The 23,354-nt window shown below is 47.4% G+C and overlaps 2 protein-coding genes across 4 annotated transcripts in view; one reads left to right on the top strand and one right to left on the bottom strand.

Annotated features, from left to right (window-relative positions):
* Window positions 1–14,798, top strand: part of PDGFRL (platelet derived growth factor receptor like) — a 48,148-nt gene extending 33,350 nt beyond the window's left edge. Inside the window, exons 3-6 of the mRNA XM_055146385.1 lie at window positions 6,240–6,391; window positions 10,404–10,697; window positions 12,545–12,684; window positions 14,173–14,798. Of these exons, the coding sequence (XP_055002360.1) occupies window positions 6,240–6,391; window positions 10,404–10,697; window positions 12,545–12,684; window positions 14,173–14,361 (775 nt within the window). The 3' untranslated portion in view covers window positions 14,362–14,798. The remainder of the gene's footprint in view (window positions 1–6,239; window positions 6,392–10,403; window positions 10,698–12,544; window positions 12,685–14,172) is intronic.
* An 802-nt stretch (window positions 14,799–15,600) lies between these two features.
* MTUS1 (microtubule associated scaffold protein 1) overlaps window positions 15,601–23,354 on the bottom strand; it is a 179,646-nt gene continuing 171,892 nt past the window's right edge. For all 3 annotated transcript variants that reach the window (XM_004610331.3, XM_004610332.2, XM_004610333.2), the window contains 3 exons: window positions 22,640–22,756; window positions 19,255–19,352; window positions 15,601–18,046 (listed from right to left, as the gene is read on the bottom strand). In XM_004610331.3, coding sequence (XP_004610388.3) covers window positions 17,833–18,046; window positions 19,255–19,352; window positions 22,640–22,756 — 429 coding nt within the window. In that variant the 3' untranslated portion in view covers window positions 15,601–17,832. The remainder of the gene's footprint in view (window positions 18,047–19,254; window positions 19,353–22,639; window positions 22,757–23,354) is intronic.

The raw sequence follows: 23,354 nt of genomic DNA, 5'->3' as shown, positions 1-23,354 counted from the left end.
GGATGGCTTGTATTTATATACATTTCTTTGACGAGTATCTGTGTTGAGCAGTACCTTCCCATCACCCATAAGCTATCTTTGAGGCCTAGCGGTACAGACGTTAAGGCACTTGCGATCCCCAGCATTCATGGAGCCCCGAGCACCACCAGCAGCAAGCCATGAAATGGCCATAGGAGCAACCCTGGAGCACTCCCAGACATTACCCCCCTCCTGCTCCCACCAAACAAACCCCAGAAAACAAAAAAACTAGCTTCATCAAGGCTGGGATTGGCTCTGTGTTTGGAGTGACAGACACATGTTTCCTCTGGGGCCACTGGGAAGCGTGCCAGGCCCTCTTTCCCAGACTCTCGGGGGTTCCTGTCCAGCTCTGACTCTAACTGGCGTGTGACCCTGGGGAGGTCCACTTGGGCCTGAAAAATGAGGGATCCAATCAGTTTGTTGGGGTCTCTCCTAGTTCCTGAGGAAACTTCACTCAGATGACTTGGGGCTAAGCATTAAGAAGCATTGGACAGATTGTTAGTCTCAGTCTCACTCACTGCATCCTGCTGTGCTGGCCCCAGTGTCCTAGACGTGCTGTCTGTGTACCACTGTGCTCTGGGGAGGCTCCGGGTGACCAAGGCAAGGGCAGGTGGGGCACTTGCAGGGAAGGAATCATTTTGCAGGAGAAATATCGGGAGTGGAAAAAAGTCATATACCACAAAGCAATGTGCATGAGTGTGTGTGTGTGTGTGTGTGTGTGTGTGTGTGTGTGTGTGTGTGTGTGTGTGTGTGCGCGCGCGCGCGCGCGCGTGCACGCGTGCATAAGCATACATACTTGGAGTGACATCCAGCAGTGCTCAGGGCTGTTCCTGGCTCTGTGCTCAGGAGTGACCCCTCATGGTGTTCAGGGAACCATGTAAGGTGCTGAGGATTGAGCAGATCGCTATAAGCAAGGGCAAGCGCCTTAACCTTTATACTGTCCTAGAGATGGTGACTTGCCCAAGAATTGTTTGTTTGATCATAGGTATATGTATAACAATCAAACATTTTCTTATAATAAATCTTACATTTATTTTGTAACCCTCCCCCCATTCAGTCATGTGACTCAACCCACAGTTTAAGAAGCTAGTGTGTAGACTGGCTGACCCCCACAGCAGCCAGCATCTATGCAGGACCCCACACATTGATTAGTGCATTGAAGCAGGAGCCCCCGAAGGAACAGGGATTGCTATTATCTCCCTATCTCAGATGAGGAAGCTGAGCATAGTGAGTTTATTACTTGTTTGTGTTCCCAAAGCCAGTGAGTGGTGGCGACAGAATTTGGACCAAGGGCACCTGACTCCTGAGTGTGTGCACTTGATCACCTTTTCACACATGGCACCAAAACCAAAGGGCATATAACTCTGGAAAAGAACCAGGTGTGAGCCAAAGGGAAAGGGGAGTCTTTGAGAAGGAAAGAGGGGGCCCAAGGGCCGGAAGAGTGTGAATGGCTGTGTGAGGGCCCAGTGAGGAGTGTGGCTGGTTGGAGATGAGGGCCCCGGAGGGAGGTGATGGCAGAGCACAGGTGCCTTGGCGATTGGGCAGGGGCCCCACTGGGCTTGGGTGCAGTCCAAGAGTCTCCCTTTGGAAGGCTGGAAGTAATAAATGGCATTTTTGGAAAACACATCTGACCATTTTGCACACCTCTGAAGGGATGGAGAAACATTTTTTTCCAAAAGGACTATTTGTCAGCTGATGTAGGGATAGAAGAGAGAGGGACAGGTTACATTATGGTTCAGCCTCGGTGACAGATGGAGTTGGGGGTCCATAAGCAGTAGGGAAACAGACTAGTAGATGGTACAGGGGCAAGCCCCTTGCTTTGCTCAAGATGACCCCTACTCAGTTCCTGGCACCCACTATGCTCCCCTGAGCATCGCCAGGAATGACTCGGGAGCACATGCTGAAGTTAGCATGTACCACCGGTGGCTCACACTTGAGTGTGGGTTAACACACTTTGTATTCAATGTCATTGTTCTAGCTGGTAAAGGGAAAACCAATATTCCATCCCACTGTGACAAAGTAGTGGATAATCCAATAATGTCTAAATGGAGGGGACACTAACTCCAGTGCTGTGCTAAGTCTCGAACTTCCCGATAGGCAGTGTGCAATGCCCACATGCCCAAGGAGGTTCCTAGGAGGTAAGTGTTCCTGCGGAGGTAAGTGTGCCTGTGCTTGTCACTCTTCTTGAGGAGGAAACTCTTCCTGAGGGAGGAGAGATCCCTGTGGTCACTCCAGGGCTGGGCTGTGAAGCCAAGTCCTCGAGCAAAGGAATCTAGAACTGACTTGATACCGTCAAGGTGACTCCCAGTGCTCAGTGCACCTGTGCTTGGCTCAACCCTCTTCACTCTGCCCCGCCCCCTCCTGTTTCCCAGCTGTGGGTCTGGGTGCCTGGGGAGCAGGGCGGCTGCATGCGCACTGAGTCCTTTCTTAGGTGAGCACTCAGCTTCCCCCCATCTCCATTAGCCTCCTCATGGCCCCTTGGAGCCTTGAGCCCAGGCAACCTTTTATTCACCACTGTGACACACCTCCCCCACCTGCTCTGGACCCTTACACTCAATTTACATATAAGCACATATGGAACCACTGACTCACTGGCCTCTACCCCGAACTCATCACTGCTCTTAGCTGATAGAGACGGGTGTCACCTGGCCACCGCTCTCGACAAGATGCACAGGGGCCCCTAGATCTGCTTTTCCTCTGAAAGGACCCCATAATAAAGGACCTCTCCAGGCAGGAAGCTTCTGGCCTCCACTGGTGGGAGGGGACTCTGGTGCCTTGGAAGCCTTGCTGCATCCCCTATCTGCACCCCAAGTTTTGAACATGCACTTATTGAAACCAGGACCAGCTCTCTGGAGTTAAGAAAAATTCCAGAGGCACATTGATGGGCTCTGATATGTTTACAGCTGCCTCCCAGCACAAGAAGTTTTCTTTATCTTAATTATACTGAAAAAAAAATATTTTTTTGCTTTTCACTGTGTTGCAATAGCGTGGCTTGCTGTGGTTACTTCTCTTGCTGGGGTTTTGCTAGTGACTGGAAGAGAAGGGTCCTGGGTAAAGCCCCTCCTGGCACTGTTCTGCAGGGCTGAAGTCCTGACACCACTTAGGGTAGACTGTGCCCTCAGAGGCCGGGTCAGCTTCTAGCTCCTGGTGGGGGCAGCTCCCTGGCCGAGATGAGGCCGTTAGCAGAAAAGCACACTTGAAATCCAGGCATTTCAACTGTGATCCGGCTCAATAGTTTCCTGTCTTACATTATTTGCATGTAAGAGGGGGTGGGAAAAGCCAGAAATGTTTTCCAGTGCATTTCCTTCCTTCCACCCCCTATCCTGCTAAAGATACAGCCAGAAGATTTCATGGCAGTGGAGCTTTTGTCCCACAGGGCTGAGTTTTCATGTTTGTCTTGAGGGAGGAGTGACAGTGGTTTTTCTGTCCTCCCTGTGCAATGAGCCAGAGATCGGGCTCAATGCATTAATTAATTCCTTCATGATTTTAGTTTTTTTTTCTTTTTTCCCCTTTGGTTTTGGGGCCACACTTGGCGGTACTCAAGGGGTACTCCTGGCTCTTTACTTAGGTTCAATCCTGGTGGGCTCAGGGGACCCTATGGGCGCTGAGAATTGCAGCTGCCAGGAATGTGCTCCAGTCCTTTGAACCATCTCCCTGGCCCTTTCCCCAACTTTAATATCAAGTCTGTCCCAAATTTTCTCATAGAAAATATTCTTTGAAAGGCTTTCATTCCACTGGCCTTTCGGGTGCCCTTCCTGCCTTGTCCGGTTTCCTGCCCCTGCTCTTTGCTCTCAGGGGGCTCATCACTTCCCAGAGGATGGTCCCGTGGCTGGGTAGGTCACAGTGCGCCCACCCCATCCTCCAGCTGTCACTGTGACCCCGCTGCTTCTCTGTACTAGATGAGTTGGACCGTTGCTTCCGTCCATGACTCTGAGGAGTGACTGGGTCCCTCCCAGCCCTGTGAGGCTTGTCACTTCCTGGGGGAGAGGGCACAGAGGGCACGCTGCTGCCCAGACCTGAGTCCTGCTCTCCACTCCCACCTTTGAAAGTCCAGATTTTCTCCCCTCCTCCGCCAAGCTGCCTCCAGCCCCCTGCCCCTTGCAGCATTCCTCTGGCTGGGGGTGGCTTTTAGGAACGCTCTGGTCTTCCCAGGCCTCTTCACGATACCGCCCTAACTGGATTTTAATACCATCAAGCCTACTTTCTGGCGTTTACTACCGGCTCTGTGGGGTGTGGATTATCTGTCCTGGCTGTGTTATAGTATTCACAGGAACCACCACTAGTCTGCAATGATACGTGTAATTAGATATAATTAGAATAGCACAAAGAGCCAGGCCTGAAATGCATTATGTGCCTTTTATTATGGGAAGATGAGTGGGTGTTTGGCACCTCCCTGAGCTAAGGAAGAGGTGCCCAGCTATTCACCTGTGGGTCTGCCACTCGGTTTCTTCACCTGCACTGCTCTCCCAAGTTCTTCCTAGTTCCAGCACTGGTTCGATTTGATATCAACCCGCTTGCTCCTGCAGAAGTGTGGCTGTGTCTTCTGTGCACAGATTTGTTGCCTAGAGAAGAAAAATAAACAGGGAACAGCCTCTCCCTTCCAAATTTGCACCATCTATTGTAATGACAGGAAGTTGGGGGGGTGCTTCTGAGGTCTAGAGAACAAGAGGACCAGTGATCTCACCAGGAGAAAGCGGGGAGATTCCGGGGAGTAGATTCTAATGAGATGCTTCCTGCAGGAGGAGAGATTTCCGTTGTCTTTGCGGGAGGCAGTAGATGGTGGGAGCCTGTGAGCTGAACAGCGAGGGGGTGGGGGTCACCAGCAGGGCCTGCCTCCCATGTGCTAAATATAGAGGGTGAACCTGTGGGTATTGCTGCCGCAGACTCCAGCTGAGATGCATGTGGAGCTTTGAGGGCTCAAGTGTCAGAGGTTTGAGCCTTGGGTGAAAACCACTGATTGCCTGCAGTATCACCCAAGGGCAGCACCCTCCCAGGAAGATCTGTCTGGACTGCTGTCACACAGGACGATTCGTGATCAGCACCATCCTGTGGAATAATGATTAGGTCTGATGTTCAGGCCCAGTGAGACGACACACGTGCTTAGGATGTGGGGACGCTAGGTTTGATCCCAGAGCCACAGGGATCCCTGAGCACTGAGCCAGGTGTAGCTCCCCCCACACCCCCCACTCAAATAATGTTATCTATTTATCTCTTGAAAAAGAATAGAAGGGCTTTATAGTTATATTCACTGTGCAACATACAAAAGCACAAGATTAAAAGGAATGAGAAAACTAGAAATTGTAGGGTGAGCCGGGAGAAGTGGAATAATGCCCAGGGGCCTTACCTTCTCCCCTATCCCCTGAGATAGGCTGCATTGCTGGGTCTCAGGAGCTTAGCAACGGATGAATTTTGTTTTTTTCACCAGTTTTAATTTTAAACAAATACTATTGCTCTAGGAGATTCCATGCTCAGATTCAGATTGACCCTTAATTGTCAGAGATTTGAGATAATACTTTTTAGTCATGTTAATTGTTCTTTCGTGAACAGATTATAAGGATGGGGGGGGGTGGGGAGGGAGAGAGGAAGAGAGAGAGAGAGACTAGAAGGTAAGGCCTAGCATGTGACTTCTTCCACTAAGCCTATTTCAATCTCTGGCATCACATATGATACCTGAGCATTACAGGGTGTGGCCCCAAATAATAATAATAAATGGACAGATTATAAATAAGAGCACTTGCCCAGGACTTGTGTCTATGGCCAAAGTTGTTAATGTACCTTTGATTTTTTTTTTTTGTAGTGGCTGTTTTTGGGTCATACCTGGTAATGTTTTGGGGCCACACCTGGTAAGCTCAGGACTTATACCTGGAGGGCTCAGGGGACCATATGTGGTTCTGGGGACCAAACCCGGTTGGTATCATGCAAGACAAGTGTCCTACCACTGAACTATTGCTCCAGACCTGATCCTACTTTTTAAAAAATTTTTAAATAGAAAATCCAAGCTATGGGGTAGAAGAGCATTTTCTCACTTTGGAAACAGCTTCCTATGCTATTGCCTCTTAGGAAAGGCTTTGCTCTCTGCTTTCCTTCTCTCCGTCCTATGTCTGCTTGTGCCACCTGGGAGACCTCTCCGTGCAGCGTCCGGGGCTGGAGCTGAACCCAGCGGAGCACGCCCTGTGCCTGAGAGTGCTCAGGCAGCCGCCCCCTCTCTCCTTGACTCCCAGTGTGAAGCAGCACGCACGCTATGGCCAGCTGACCCTGGTCAACTCCACTGCGGCCGACACGGGCGAATTCAGCTGCTGGGGGCAGCTCTGTGACGGCTACATCTGCAGGAGGGATGAGGCCAAGACGGGCTCCACCTACATCTTTTTTACAGGTAAGCTCTTATTTGCATTGGAAGAACACTTGGGCCAGAGCATGTGCAGAGGGCCTGCTGCTTGCCCACCTCAGCTGGCACCCCACTTGGTCCTTTAAGCACCGCTGGTCCCCAAACCAACCTTTGTTTGTGGCCCAGAGAGAAGCTTCCCCATCTGACAAGTATCTGATAATGATGACACTCCCTCCCTGGGCACGGGGCTCTCACGCCGTTGATTCTACTTCATTCTGAGCCTCACAACCCTCCAAGTCAGGACTGCTTCATTGTAAGCAGTAAGTAAGTAAGGACTGCTTTGTTGCCCACCTGCCATGGAAAAGCCCAAGTTTAAAGAGGTCAAATTAATCCTGAAAGCTGCGCAGCAAATTAGGGACTACTAGGAGGGGTCCCTAGAATTGATGAACTCTGAGTGTTTACCTGCAGAGTCCAATGTAATTGTCGTGAGAGGTACATGTATAGATTTAAGTAGGAAGTAAGTCAGCTTAAATAATGAACAGCTCCTCAGTGGAACTTGCTAGCTATTTCTGCTGCCACATGTGGACACTGACCAGTGCCCATGGAAAACAACAACTCATGCTCTCCTTTCTGTCCCTGCAGTCCTGGCTAGGGGCCACCCAGAATTTGTTTCAAGTGCTCTGAGCTGAAGTTTTGGAGATAGGATTCTCCCAGGACTGTGGCCCTTGTGACTCAGTCCCCATCCTGAATCTAAGGGAGGCGCCTGAGAATGCACTGCCCAAACAGACATGACCAGGAGCTTCCAGCCTCCTTACTCTCAGACTCCTCCAAACTTTGTGGCTGGTCAGGTTCTCCGGCAAAGTTGGGTCTGGAAGAGCCATCAGGAATCTTCATGCCACACTTTGGTGCCATTTTTGCCCAAGACAGCATTTCTTGGCCACGATTGAAAAGGGCTGAGAAATACCGGCCTAAGGCATTATCAGGTAAAGCCAGATGCTTCCCGAGTCTAGCCAGGGCTTCGCTGAGGTTTGTCTGCACCTTGACTCTATCAACCATCTGCCCAATAGAGTCTTCAACCTCTTCCATTCGTGCCAGGACACAGAAGATCATCTGTGTCCTGGCCACGAGCAAAAACTTGAACAAATGCTCATGTTTTCTCTTTTGACAGATGCATTAGCCTTCTTATATTTCGGGGAGGACATCTATCTCTGATCCTCACTCCCAGAGATGATCAAATTTTGAATTAGAAATAATGAGGCAGGAAAGGGCAAAGGGTATCTCAGGTGCCCCCGACTGTAGAGGCCAAGGGAAGAATCAGACTCTGGAGTTTGAGGCTGACCCTCATGCTTCAGGAATGAATGCCTTTTTGTGAATTTAAGGGAAACTAAAAATAAACATTTATGATCTGGAGAGATAGTAAGGGGGTAAGGCACTTGCTTGCACGCAGCTGGTCCAGTTCAAACCCCATATGGTCCCCAAGTTGGGATTGACATATTGATCACTGAACACAGCTAGGTATGCCCATGGCTCCATCCTGACAAATTATCACAGTTTACAGGAAATCTGGATCATACGAAGATGCGATGTAAGGCACTGTATCACAGGCCTGTCCTTCAGGGCTAAGCATCCAGTAGATTTGGGGTGGAGGATTTAGACATTTGTCTTTTTAGGCATGAGGGGGTTTGAGTCACTGGGATGAGCTCTTCCAGAAGCTGGTTCCTGCTGTTCTCCCAGCACACATTTCCTGCACCCCACACAGGAAGCGCCTGGCATTCATTATGTTTGTGTCCTTCTTATGTGTGGACTGAAAAGACTGTGAACGTATTTTGGATGGTTGTTAATTTGCATAATTTCTAATTGGGAAACTGCCACATGTTGTATTGGGAGGGGGGTTGGAGGAGCGTAGTGGGCCACACCCAGTGGTGCTCAAGGCTTACAACTAGCTCTGTGTTCAGGGATCATTTTTGGCCACATGTAAGGCAAGTGACATGTCCACTGTACTATTTCTTATCATTTGGGTTTTAGTTTAGAGCCTGTTTAATTTTTCTGAAACTCCAATTTTTGTGTATTTAGCCTTCTAAATATGTTTGTTCTCAGTGTGAGTGGAAATCAACATATTTTCAGGGGACACAGTTAATCTAAATTTATTATTTTAGTTTTGTGGTTGCAACTAGTGATGCTCAGAGGACCATGTGGCACTGGGGATTGAACACAGGACTCCTGCAGGGGAAGTCAGAGTGCTAGCCCACTGAGCTATTCTCCCCAGTCCCACAGATATATACTTTTTCTGTTATAAAAGCAATTGGTGTGGTCACCTTTGCCAAAGCCTGTATTGAAATATGAGACCACACATGATAATATTGTTGGCTTATTCTCCCAGCTTTGCTTGTTGGTTCAGAGTCCTTTACAGGAGCTGAAAAGTCCCGCAGGTAGGGTGCTTGCCTTGTATGCAGCTGACCTCTGGGAGCACGTATGGCTCCCTCAACACTACTGGCGTGCCCAGCCCCCTCCATTCGCCTTAAAAAAAGGAAATACTAAATGATCTTACAATCTTAAGTTTCGTAAGTGTTCTTGTTAAAAAAGATTTTCTTCTCTTTCTAAATGGAAGTGTTGGCACACAAAGAGACTACACTGTGTGAGCATGTGGGTGTCAGCCACAACACTGACAGAGTACTGTGAAGCTGTGCACATCACCAGGGCTGAGGCAGAACCAGTGAAGACGGAGCCTCGGGGGCTGACAGACAGACAGACAGCAGAAAGGGCTGCAGTGCTGGTTTTACACACAGGATGCCCACGTTTGACCTTGAGCACCGGCAGGAGTGACCATAGAGCCTGGAGTAGGCCCTGAGCATTGCCAGCTGTGACCCCAAAAGACCGAAGAAGATAGAGCCTCACCTTAATTCTTCTTTCTTGATCTCAGTTGGAGGCGGGAGAAAGACCTCCAGGTTCACATTCTTGACACTCCCAGCTAACAAACTCTTAGTCCAGGAAGAAATTTGAAGTTGTATTAAGGGATTCTCTCCTCAACCTCTCCTGTCAGGACTGTGACATGGAGGAGGCGAGGGACACAGCCAAGACAAATGATCTGTTTTATGCATATCCAGGACAATATATAAGAAGGAATTTAGCCAATGTTGGGGTGTAAGTTCAAATATTTCTCTGAGAAATGACTGTAACAGTCCCTCACTACATGATCTAGAGAACCAAGGATTTAATGTGTTATGTCAAAAAATAAAAACAAAAACCCAAAACCTGAAAAGTCCAACCAGAGCCCTCTGACTGTCACAGGCTCTGTCAGATGTGAAGGCCAGCATGCAGTGCTTGAACAACAGCAGAGGAATTTCAGAGGAGACAGGACTTTTGGGCTGTCAGCTGGGGCCCAGCTCAGCACTGTGTGTGGGCAGGGAGGACACGGTCTCCCGGGAGTGCAGTTACTAAAAATGGCTGAAATACTAAAAATGTCTCCACACAAACAGAGCTGGGGGTTCACGGGTTACAAAAGGGACCTTTCTCTTTCTCCTCTCTGGACCTGAATGAATAGCAAGCCAAAAAGGAAAGGCAGGGGAAAACACACTTTCCTATTCCTGAACTCGGCATATTTTCAGTTCCCTCTCACCTCTGTGCAGATGTACAGAGACTTACGCTGCTCTTCCTTTGAAGAAGTGGCTGGGGTGACACAGGGAGATTGCAGGGTACAGAAACTTTGGACATCAATTTCAAAACTGTGGACACTATTGTAACCATGTTTAACTGTAATTTAAAAAACATAATTAGGCCAGAGCGATAATATTGCAGGTAGGGCATTTGCCTTGCATGTGGCTGACCTGGGTTCGATCCCCAGCATCCCATATGGTACCCCAAACACTGCCAGGAGTAATTTCTGAGTGAAGAACCAGGCGTAACCTCTGAGCATTGCAGGTGTGACCCAAAAGGCAAATAACCAAAAAAAGCATAATTATGGTCAGGAGAGATAGTACAAGGATACAGGGCTGACCCTTTTGTCTCTATTTTTTGTCTCTATTATTTTGTGGAATAATAATCCTCTGCTTCTCCTTTACAGAGAAAGGTGAACTCTTTGTGCCGTCTCCCAGTTACTTTGATGTTGTCTACCTGAACCCTGACAGACAAGCTGTGGTTCCTTGTCGAGTGACTGTACTGTCAGCCAAAGTCACTCTCCATAGGGAGTTTCCAGCCAAGGAAATTTTAGCCAATGGCACGGACATCATGTATGACGTGAGGAGAGGCTTTGTGTATCTGCAGCCTCATTCTGACCAGCAAGGGGTGGTCTACTGCAAGGCGGAGGCTGGGGGCAAGTCTCAGATCTCTGTCAAGTACCATCTGCTCTACGTGGAAGGTAAAGCTTGTGCCCTTCCAGGGCCTTTGGCCATCAGTGTCAGGTCCTGCCATTCCCTACTGTGGGTGCAAGGAGAAGGTGCAGAAATCAGTTCTCATCTGCTTCTTGATAGCACCACCCTTTCCAGAACATCCCATTCTAGCCTGTACTGTAACCCCAATCCAATAGCACTTGACTTCCTTCTTCCCAGATTCTTCCATCATTTGCCAGTGTGTGACCAGCTCCCCCCCCACCACCACATCTTACCTCATCCTCTCAGTGACCATGCAGATCCTTTGCCGCAATCAGATCTGCTGTTCCCTCAGGCACTGTCTAGTCCCCATCAAGGCCGAAAGCTGGGGTGGTTGACCTTGTTACACCCATTCCCAACCCCCACTGTCTCACTTCTGCCATGGGACTCAGGCCACACCGGTCTGCTCATCTCCCTTCGTCCATGGCAGGAAATCTTCCTCACTCCCTTTTCAGAGGATGTCCTCTTCTGCTTGGAACCCATTTTTCAGGCCCAATTCCTGCCTCGTTGCTCTACCTCAGCCCCTGCTTCCTTCAGTCAGCATGCCAATCTACTCCAGCATGGGAACCACGAGCAACTCCAGCCTCAGCCTTGAACCTGGACTTATTCAGCGTTCACTGACTCCTCTTCTGCTCTGTACCTTCTTGTCTGCTCTCTCCTCACACTCTCCTTTGTGCTTCACACAGCAACGGGCTGGGATTCTCGGGACCTCCGATGCCTTTAAATCTAGCAGACAAGTATGGGCTCCCATCCTACTTGATTTCTTCTTTGCCTGCCTGAGACTTTCTGGGCCTGGTTCCCTCTGCTTTTTCCCAACAAACTTATTCTACTTTGTCAGCCTGTTGTGTCTCCCTGATTGTAGATGTTGGTGTCCCCCAGTTCTCACTCCAATTCTTCCCCCAATGGGGGACTTTCCCGCCATATCAGTCTCTGTGCCCCGATGCTCAATCTATTGAGCATCGGGGGCCCAGACCTAGGAGCGCCAACTTCCCTGCCAGCTATGACCCTGGAACTTCCTTGTCACAGTCCGTCAGTCACCTGGTATATGGGACGAAGACTGGGCGTGAACTGGATCATCCCATTTTCATTCTTTTTTTTTTTCCATTCATATTTTCCAGTTGGTCTCCTCTATAGTCACCTTTTTCCCTTCCATTTTCCACACTGTGGATCATAATTCCTGTTGGAAATATCTAGTAGGTGTGCCCTTCCCTAGAACCAAAGTCAGTGCATTTCCCCTGGCCAGCCTCCCAGCAACCTGGCCTACTTCTTTTGGAGGCTTTGCATAAGGCCATTCTCAGCTTGAGTGCTTCCCCTCCATGCCCACCCTTCATTATAGACTTTTTGTTTGCTTTTGGACCACATCTGGTGATGCTCAGGGGTTACTCCTGGCAGTGCTTGGGGGCCATATAAGGTGCCGAGGATTGAACCTAGGTCACCCGATGCAAGATGAGGGCCCTACGCACTGTATTCTCTCTCCAGCCCTCATCACACATTTCTGTTTAAACATTGCTTTCTTGAGCACTGCTCCCTTAAAGCTGGAAACCAATTCAGGTTTCAGATGAGCCACGTAGGGACCTATTTCACGTCTGCCTCCTCCACTAAGGCTCCATGGGCTCAGAGAGTGTCTGTCCAGCTCACTGCTGAGGCTCTAGCTGAAGGCTCTCTGACTTGATCTGGGTACCATCAAAGTGACTTGAGCAAGCTGACAAGGAATGTTCTGAAGTGTCCTGAAGAGGGAAGAGTGCCACTGGAAGGCTAGAGTGCTGGGCTGGAGCAGGCTTTGTCCCTGTGCTGTGCCCGTGGCTTTCCTCTCATTGCCCTGTCTCTTCACTTGCAGTCCCCAGTGGTCCTCCATCAACCACCATCTCAGCATCCTCAAACAAAGTGAATGGTGGGGACGACATCAGCGTCCTCTGCACTGTCCTAGGGGAGCCCGACGTGGAGGTGGAGTTCAGGTGGATCTATCCGGGGCAGAAGGTAGGCACTGTGGGACCCCACCAGCTGTGAGTTCCTTTTGGTGTCACCTCCTGGTGACAACACTACTCCCTGAGAAGTGCAAGTATGTGTGATGTATGGAGGGGATAGGATATGCTCTCAGATACACTCTCCCTGTCCTTAAGAACCAACCAAAAAATCCCACAGGCTTGCATGAAGCAACTCACTTCATGTACTCTCTCCTTATAAGTGATTTTACCTTAAAAAAATTTTATTTTGCTTTTTTTGGTCACACCCAGCAATGCTCAGGAGTTACTCCTGGTGGTACTTGGGGGATCATATGGGACACTGGGGATTGAACTCAGGTCGGCTGCGTGCGAGGCAAATGCCCTACCTGCTGTGCTATTGCTCCGGCCCTCCGGTGATTTTACTTTTTAACCCATAAGAAGGGCCATGCCCATGAAAGGGGAAGGAAGTACACCCCTTCTTTCTCCACCCCCAAACTGGAATTTAACTCTGGGAGGATTCCAGACCAATCTACGGCCCTTGGGGTTTCCTTCCCTATTCTCCCCTGCAGCCTGTGCCCCACGCCCAGGAGCTCTGAGCACCTCCTGTGAACACAGGTCCCAGCATAAAGGTGTTGTGAGGCCAGAGATCCTTTTAAAATAGACTTCTCATAAAAGCAGCTACAGCACATTGAGCCTCCATGCCCATCGCTAAAATAGACAGCTTTGCTACCAACACGGAACAATCCTTTTGTTGCCAGAACAGTTTGGGCTCCTGAGACCTGCTGAAAGCCAACGGGAGTCAGGGCAGCCGTTGGTGGAAAATAACTCTCTGGAGAACAGTCTCGGCCAGCCCCTAGGTAGGCCAGCTATTTGCCAAAGTGCTGTCACAGTAGACAGGAAAGATTGTCAAAGGGATTTTTAATACATTGCTAAGAGTCATTCTTATGAGTTATATGCATTCACTTACTAATATTAGAAATATCATAATTATGCAAAACTCATCCAGAAAACACTTATTCATAAACAATGTTGAACAAAACTACTCATAAATGAATAGAAATAGGGGACAACCTCATCCCAGCATCACCTTGCCCATTCGGGGCACAACTGTCATTCCTCTGGAACCGTGTCACATGGTATCATATGTCTCCCTAATCTGAACAAGCTTTTATTTACACTGGCAGACTTGGGTTAGACATGATTTTTTGTTTTAAATTCTGTGAATAAGGAACAGTGAGCGGTGCATGTGGGGAGGAGGATGTGGAAAATTTTATCCTGCTTTCATGCTTTATATTGAACCCCAGAGAAAGCCAAATAGCACCATGAAACCCAAGACTCTACTTATGGGGGGAAAATAAGGCAGCCAAAAATGGATATGACATAAAAGTGGAGGTATGTGTACTGCATAGTCCTTGGGAAGCGTGGGTTTGCTCTCTGGAAGGAAGGCTCACTGTGTGGCTGCAGGGGGCTGCTATAGCTGCCTGTGCCTTCTGCTTCAGTCTGTGTGGATGTTGTTCCATAGGACGAGAGGCCCGTGACCATCCGGGACACGTGGAGGCTGATCCATAGGGGGCTCACACACACCACCCGGATGTCCCAGAGTGTCCTCACCGTGGAGGACTTTGAGACCATTGATGTGGGATATTACATTTGCACGGCTCAGAACCCCCAAGGACAGACTACAGTAGCCACCACTGTTGAGTTTTCCTGACGTGGAAAATGGACACAAGGGACTGATGGCAAGCCTGTGGATGCATACGACCAGCTTCTGGGTGCTTTTGATTTGCACTGCCAGAGGCCAATGGAAGGAGCCAAACCCCAGTCCCTGCCTTGTGAGTCAGACCTGGACATCCACCAAAAAGGAAGTCTTCTGGTCTAACCGTAGAAGTGCTAACTCTCCTGACAGAAAACATGTATCCTTACTGCTTACCTTCCATGAGTGTTCTTCTAGTTTTCATACAAAGAAGGCATGTATGTAAACAACTTTATATAATCATTTCTATTAAACGTGCAAACTTTTATAAAAAATTAAAATCGGTCTAAATGCTATTTTTTTGGGGGGGGGGGCATCCCCAGCAGTGCTTGGGCGGCCCTATGGTGCCAGGGATTCTATGCCTGTCAGGTATGTGCCCCCTTCCCTTTGGGAGACTGCTGGCACTCAGGGATAAAGCCTGCCTCTGCTGCTCAAGAGTGACCCCTGTCTGTGCTCAGGAGGACCATATTGATGTGGGCGATCAAATGGGGTCGGCAGCTGCAAGGTAAGTTTCTGGCCTTCTATACACTCTGACATGCAGGAGGACTGCTCATCAACAACGTTCTGGCCAGTACCTCATATTCTAATGAACAGAGTCACAAGACATGAGAATCTAAAAGTGTAGAAACATACTTCAACAACTAATTATGCAGGAGCAGCAACTCAAGATGTGAATGCTGAGATAAGTTTTTGTACCCCTCGCAGGAACTTTATTTTTATTTTTTGTTGTTGTTTTTTGCTTTTTGGGTCACACCCAAAAATGCACAGGGGTTACTCCTGGCTCTGCACTCAGGAATCACCCCTGGGGGTGCTCAGGCGATTATATGGGATGCTGGGAATCGAACCCGAGTCGGCCGCTGCAAGGCAAACGCCCTACCTGCTGTGCTATTGCTCCAGCCCCATGTAGCAACTTTAAAACCAATGAGTTATACAGATATTTTTAAAAAAATAAACTAGCCATAACTATTAGAACCCATAGCAAGCCTTTCAAATATGCTTTCCTTTGACTTTTCTGAAAAGAAAAGCTTACTTCAAAGCATAGCTGTGTGAGCCAAATGTTAGCCCATAACTGGCTAGGTTTTATAGTTACATTGGAAATTCCTGGAAAATAACTTACCATGAGATGTAGTATAGATCCTGTGCTGTGATTAGGACTAGACAGTGAATAAAATACTGAAGAATGAAGTATGCCAGAAGTTACAACTCTTAAATGAAATATTCCAGCATTATTTATTTGATCAAAGTAAATACACTTTTCCAGCACTACAAACTGAGCACAACTACAGCTGTTTACACATCCATATTTTTATGACGTGCCAACATTTTGCATCCTACATAAAACATTTGGTTTGAAAAAAAAATCAAAATTCTCTGTTTTGATTCCTATCTTCTCTCCTGTTATCTCCCAGTCTCTGAAGACAGTTGATTTTAATTGTGAGACTGATTTCTCCAGTCACCCCAAGGGCCTGGAGGTCAGCAGGGAACAGTAAGATTTACCAAGTGCAGGGGGCGGGGAAATGGCCAACCCAGCTTAGACTCCTGACACGGAGCCAAATGGCGGGGAGGGATGAGCAGAGAGAAATCCAGGAGGTGGCAGTGAATCTACATTCCCATATGATTAGAAGCAAACACGGAGGTTACATCATAGATAATAAAACTACGGAAGCTGTAAAGACTCAGACACAATCACTAATTAAAAAAAAACAACATGCATCATGAATATCATCTTGCTCTGTAGAAGACACGGAAATAATGACATGAATACCCACCTCTGGCATCCTGAACCTGTTCTTAGTATAGAGGGGATTTAGACAGCAAACGACTCAGATTAGTAAATACTGACATGACATTGTGGACATGTACAGGGGAGGGAGATAAAAGCCACAGCCCTTCCTTCCACCTCCCCCAAAGGATCACAATTGGGAGAAATTAGCAAGGGTTTTTTTTTTAAGTGAAGCAAGATAATTTTGCTAAACAAAGCTAGCTTATAAAGACATGAGGGGAAAGAAAATGTGTTCAAGAGAGAACACTTCTCTAGTGTGGAAGTAAATGAGCCAAAAAGCAAAAACAACAGCAAACTAGCCCCAAAACCCAAAACCCCAAACCAAAAAGTAAATTCCCCAAAACAGACAAGTGAGATACATGTTCTGAAGAGAATAAGGTCTTAAAGAGCAAATGATAGGCTTTAAAGGAAATAAAATGAGTTACAGTTGGAGAGTTGTGGCTGGCCACGTAGCCACGTGCCCAAGGAGAGGGGTATTTCTCAAAGGGGACACAAATCCCTCGCCTCATCTCCCCAGATGGTTTGATGAAGATGCTCCTACTCATCAGTAAGCACTGAGTCCCACCTTCCTCAGTTCCACTAGCCACTAACACTCATTCGTTAGCCTCTTCGTGGTTTCCACAAAATTTGTGCTGTCAGACCAAGGTTTTTGATTCTTTGGCAAGTGGCTGCTGCAGCACCTTGAAGATGAGCTGATCCTTCACCTAGTCCCCGAGAAAAACAGGTAGGAGGTAGAAGGATTGCTTTTGTGGCTTTAGATGAGGGGTGAAAGGGAGAAATTAGGGTAATGGCAGAGGAGAAGACAGTTCAAATTTGTGAGGGCAACTGAAATCAAGGTAAAAAATAAGGCAGATACAATCCACTGGTACTGCCGTTTTCTCTATACAGATCTGTAGAAAAATTAGGGTTCTACGTTTTTGCTCACCGCCTGAGAATGTGGTGTAATATTAGGTTTACATAGTATAAGGTTAAGCTTACATGGATGAGTTAAAAATGTACAGGGAGAAAGCTTGTTGCAACGGACGGGGTCAAACACTGAAAAACTGCCAGCAACTGACTTCCAAAAGCTACAGAGAATGTCTAGACATGGACAGGACAAAGCTTTTCCTGTCACCCTCGCTTGCTCTGTCCAAGGGCTGAGCAGAGCTAGTAGTCACTTCTATGGCTTTTGGAGGCAATGCATCTGTGACTAAATCTGATTAGCACGTGTCCAGAGAGACCAGCTTTCAACCCCGAATCCGCACAGGACACTCGCACACCCATTTCACGCATGCAGCCCCATCCAGACCAAAACAGAAATAATAAGAAGGTGTGTGTGGTGAGGAACATTATAAAGGGTCAGAAATCTTTATCTTAAGGGGCCCCTGAGAGTTTTTTTCCCCCTTATGCTCAGGTGAAAAAGGCAAACGAACAAGATCCTCTCGTTCTTTTAAGTGCTTTGTGCGAAATCTTTGGGGGTGGGTGGGTGGGTGGAGGGGAGGAGTCTCTGGGACTGAGTGCCAGTCTCCTGGGAGGGGTCTTGGGGGTGAGGGGGGGTGCCGTTCCAGTTCATGGATTTACACATCAGCTCAGGAAGCTCTGCTCCCGGCAGTCCCCAGGACCTGGGCCCGTGGCTCTCCCGACAGTCTCCCAGCGTGAAGAAAGCGTCATCTGGGTGAGACGCTGGGGCTGGGGAAGGAGCCCGAGTTCCTCGGCGACTGGAAGGGGATGGCGGCCGATGTGGGGGATCTCTTGGGGCTGCACAGGTCCCCGTTGTGCAGCTTCCACAGCAGCTCCTCATTCTCCATAGACAGGCGCTTGTTGACTTTAGATTCCTTCTCCAGGGACTCCTGCAGCACCGCCTGCTCCGTGGAGAGTTGCCTAAAGACAGGAGAGTGTCAGAATCCTTGGAGGGTCATGGGTGACAGCTCACAAAGAAAAACGCCTGGAGGGGCTGAAGCGATAGCACAGCAGGTAGGGCATCTGCCTTGCACGCAGCCGACCCGGGTTAGATTTTCAGCATCCCATATGGTCCCCCGAGTACTGCCAGGAGTAATTCCTGAGTGCAGAGCCAGGAGTAACCCCTGAGCATCACCGGGTGTGACTCCCAGTGTTGCATATGGTCCCCGGATCACCACCAGTCATAATTCCTGAGTGCGGAGCCCGGGGTAACCCCTGAGCATTGCCAGGTGTGACCCCCAAAAAAGCAAAAAAAAAAAAAAAACCACAAACACCTGGAAAAACAGTCTGAGTAGTTAGTAGTTAGAAACTCTGAGCCAGCCCAAGGAAACTGTGCCTTGGGAATAAGAGGTGAGTCTGGCCTGCAGCTGCGTGGAAGGAGGATCTGGTGGGCAGAGACAACCCCCCTCCCCCCCACAGCATGTGCTTGTATAAAGAAAAGGTTGCATTTGGGGGCAGGTTGAGGAGGGAGTCCCAGATACTCTCTCTGTCTTATGTGTGCCACATTCCACCTGGGTCTTGTGATGCTCTTGCTCTGAAAACATTTCTAGAGTCAGAAGGGTGGGGGGCAGGTTGAGGGAGGCTGCCCCCCCCCACTGAAGTCTTGGAGTTGGTCTGGGACAAACTGGTAAGAACATGAAGCATTCCAATATTTTATTTATTTATTTATTTGCTTTTTGGGTCACACCTGGCGATGCTCAGGGGTTATTCCAGGCTTTGCACTCAGGAATCACTCCTGGTGGTGCTCAGGGAACCATATGGGATATTGGGAATTGAACCCAGGTTATCTGTGTGCAGGGTAAAGGCCTTACCCGCTGTGCATATACTCCAGCCCAGCATTCCAATATTTTTAGATAAAAATATGCACACTTTCTTTGCTTTTTGTTTTTGGGCCACACCCAGCAGAACTCAGGGGACCATCCAGGTGCCGATGATCAGACCTGAGTGAGCCGTGTACAAGACAAGCGCCTTATCTGCTGCCCTGTCTGTGACCCCATAATCAGCACCTTTAATCAGATGCTTCCGTCACATTTCCAGCAGGCGTTGGGTGGAGTGTGGGAAGAAAGTACTGCTCTAGAAGGCTCTTGAGAGGGAGAAACTCAAAAAAGTAAGGACTGTTTTGTTTTTACCTTGAAATTGCCATGTGCTTATCCATCCGAGCTTTCAATTCCTCATTTTCCTGCTGGAATCGTTTCAATTTGTCCACCAATGCTGTATTGTTGTCCACCTTGGAATAAACAGAAAAGCCGCCATTTACTGTTAAAAAAAGTCACATACTCACAAACATCTGCCTTTTATTTCCCTTTTTCATTTAATCATCATAGTTTTACAAAGTTGTTCATAAAATAGTTGTCATGGGTATTCAATGTTCCAGCACCAATCGCACCACCAGAGTGATCTTGATTTTGTTCGCTTTTGTTATGCTTTTGGGACACACCTGGCTGTGCTTAGGGCTGACTCCTAACTCTGCACAAGAGGGATGGTGATATTTGGGGAACCATATGTGGTGCCAGGGATTGAGCGCACGTTGGGCTAGTGCCCTACCCTATATACTATACCCTAATAGTATATATATATATATAGTATGTATATATATATATATACTATATACGTACCTCTTAATACTATAGTAATACTAATACCTACCTCCTAATGCTCCAGCCCAAAGCTCCTCCTTTTTGGTTATTTTTTTATTTTGTGTCCAAATTCCTGGGGACCATGGGGACTACAGGTGCTGGGGACCTGGGGCACCTGTAGCCCTTTGGGTTATCTCCTTGACTCCATCTAAAGCTTAAGAGTATACTGAATAGATATTTATGTAAAACTTACTAGTGTATTGAAACAGGTATTTACCAACGCTGCACAAAAGAGCCTCATGTGGCAAGACAGAGGGTCGAGATATTGTTACCCCTTTATTATCACTCTCATCATCATCACTGTGGCTGATGCCTGGAACTGAAGCAGGGTAGTTATTACCCTGACACATGTATACCTGGCATTTGAGTACTGACCCACCCTGGAGGGTGACCAAGATGTTCCAAGTCAACCCATTCTCAGGAATCTAAGAAAGGCCCCTGAGCATTGGGACAACCCTTTGGACTGTGCCTTTTTCAATGTACTATTATTGTAAAATTAATTTTATGTAGGCACCATGATTTACAAAGTTTCAGATAATAGACTTTCAGGTGGGCATCAGAGGTTCCAGCTCCAATGTCCCTCTTTCAATTTCAGAGGGGGCAGCTCTAGCCCTGCGGTTAACATGGCCTGTAGTTCTCAGCCTCGGTTCTTCTGTCCATACAACTGCTAAAACAAATCCCCACACTGGACAAAAAGTCAACTCATCCTGCAGCTTCCTGCTTTGGGCAATGTTTAAGGTGGTCCTGAACCAGGTTTCTGAGTTATTCCTCAGCACTCAGCTCTGAGCAACCCCACGAGGCTGCAGCCACAGAGCATGGCTGAGCACGGCCTTTGAGTGCTTGAGGCTGGGTGCTTCAGTGGGAGATAACTGTGTTCTCCAGCTGGCTTGGCCCAGGATCAATTTTCAAGGAAAATCAAATTGATCTGTTGAGCAACTAAAGGATGAAATCCCCAGGCAGCATTTCTGTACTCACTCGGCAGTTGAGTGGCCCATTACACCCTCACTTGCTGTTCCTAAGGTCAAGGTTTTAGAAGCTGCTTAGGAGGGGACCTGAAATTCTGAGTTGCTTTTAAGATCCCATCACTACAGCTGGCTCTGAGTTTGGAGTCCCGCTGGCTTTACGTCATTATCTAAAACATGCTTGGGACAAGCCAATCAGGTGAAACAACCTGCCCTCTGATGGGGTGAGAAGACTTGATTCCACAAAAAAGGAAACCTTGGAAATTTCCAATAATTGTAAAGGGATTCAAGACAAAACCTGGGGTGGGCGGATCTAGACTGGGTAACTGGGAAGTGATTGAACCTAAAATACTATCTCGGAGAAGGGAGATGGCTCTGCACATCTGCAGAGTCCTGATTTCGTCCCCAGTACCGCATGAGCTGAGGGAGTGGCCCTTCTGTCCCCTAACCTCTTCAACAACAATGACCTTGTTCAAGTCCTCATTTTGTAAGAGGAGCCCTGGTCACAGAGCTAGTATTAGGCAGGTCAATTTTCCAACTAAAGTTCATAGTGAGAAAGCTGCCTTGCTTTCTAAGTGTCTTATTTTTGATAAAGACCCAGAGTTTACAAATAAGGGGAGTCAGGGGACAGTGGGTTTATCTGTCATTACATTAACCCCCTCACTTGGATGTAAAATGCCTGCAGGTTGACTAATGGCATGCTATCTCTTGGGCGTGACAGACAATAAATATTTCTGGGTTAACAAAAATGAAAATGTGTGTATTAATAGTTGATTTGTTTTTATAGGTTTATGGCAGTCTGTTCTCTCTGCACATGATTTTTTTTTCTTCTTGGTAAAAGTTATGATGCATGAATGGCATATGGAGGAACGGATTATTAAAAGAACGATCTGAGTCACTATGATAGCTAGATTGCTGCTTCAGACGAAGACAACAGGATAACCTTTGATAGCAGGTCAGGCCTGTGGGCCAACAACCAGTTAGTTTACTTCCTTTACAAATGCAAAATGTCTTGATAATTCAAATGCCCAAGATCTGCAGGGGAGCTTAGTTCTTTTCCATGGTAGAGGAGTCTCTCAAAGAACATGGAACCAAGTCACCCCCAAGACATAGACAAACAAGCAATGCCATCAAGTTCCCACATTGAGAGCTCCACTGGGTCTGAATGAGCAGCTTACTCAACAATGAATCACCCTGATCAGGGAAGAAGGGCCTGAAAACCCAGCCCTGGCCCGTCTCGCCAAGCCCTGCCCACCAGGTCACACTCTGGGCTACGAGCTGCTGTGCAGCACTAGGGCCACGCCCAGATTCCCACTGACCATGGAGCACACTGCTCAGACACATGCTTCTGGATAGATGAGTCCCACAGTCACATCAGCTCCCAGAGGCCCTGGAGGAAGCTGTGTGTGCAGTTTCTCATGATGGCGGCCATTTGCCCGACCGGGTTCATTTACTAAAGCACAACTCACTGCATTCGAACAAGGAGCAAGATGATGAGATCAGATAGCAAACCAGAATTGCTTTCCTGAGATGAAGTTATATATCCAACGGTTTCCAATTTAAGAAATCCATCAAAAGATGGTTAAGACAGTAAATTACTTATTTTTGCATTACACATTAAGGTCCTTATGCAGGTAAAGAGCAACAGATCACTGAAACGGGAGCTTCATTTGTTCTAGTTTTTCCCAAGAATAGGATGGTAATTTACATGCTCCCTGAAACGAATATTCTAGAAAGCACCAACAAATAAGTCTCAAGCAAAGATAGGAAATAAAAATGCAACCCTATTAACCCTTGTATGTTACAAATGTCTTCAGGTAGCAATTAAATTAAATAATTTTACAGTTCAAGCTCACAGCCCAGCTTCTAGCCCACACGTCTTGTCCTGTTTTGTCCAAGCAAGGAAAAGTACCTACCACTTTCTCCATTTTCATTAGCTTGATGTCCTGCTGATGCAACTTCTCATTCTTGATTTCTAACACAGCTTTTAGGCTTTCTAACTCTTGCTCCAGATACATGATCTGAGGGTTTTTCTGGAAATGGAAAAAAAAAAAAAAAGAACATTGCTCTGAGTGATCATCTCACACAATCAACAACCAACTTTTAATATAAAGAACTTTAGATCTGATGTAGAAATTAAATAAGCAAGAGGCTGGTACCATCCAGTACCATTTTCCCAAAGAAAACAGGTGAAAAAGGAGGGTTAATAGAAATTTAAATTCAGAAGACTGAAATAAAACATTTCACTTTTGAAAAATATTCACTTAGCAGTAGGAGCTACTTAATATGGGTAAAGTATTGGCAACATAGAAGACTTATGAAAAGAGGAGAAAAATCACAGATCACAATAAGAAACATATCTCTGGCAATTAGGCAATTACTAGTCTTTTATTGGTGGAGGAAGGAGAAAAGCAAATAAGAGTTTTCTTTAATCAAAGTAACTGATTAAGAATAAAAAGATGCATTTTAAACGTTAAATTGGTTGATGTTCTATGGTTTAAAATACTGCTCATAATGATTTCTCATGCACATAGTTCTGAAATCACACCCATCACCAGTGTACTCACCTCCTTCTTCCAAGGACCCCAGTGCTCCTCCCTTCAAACTCCTCCCCCCAGCCCAATTATGAGG

The sequence above is a fragment of the Sorex araneus genome, chromosome 1 (genome assembly GCF_027595985.1).
Source record: "Sorex araneus isolate mSorAra2 chromosome 1, mSorAra2.pri, whole genome shotgun sequence".
NCBI classification, from domain to species: Eukaryota; Metazoa; Chordata; class Mammalia; order Eulipotyphla; family Soricidae; genus Sorex; species Sorex araneus.
Note: the sequence above shows the minus strand (reverse complement) of the source record. Positions and strands in the feature narration are given on the sequence as shown.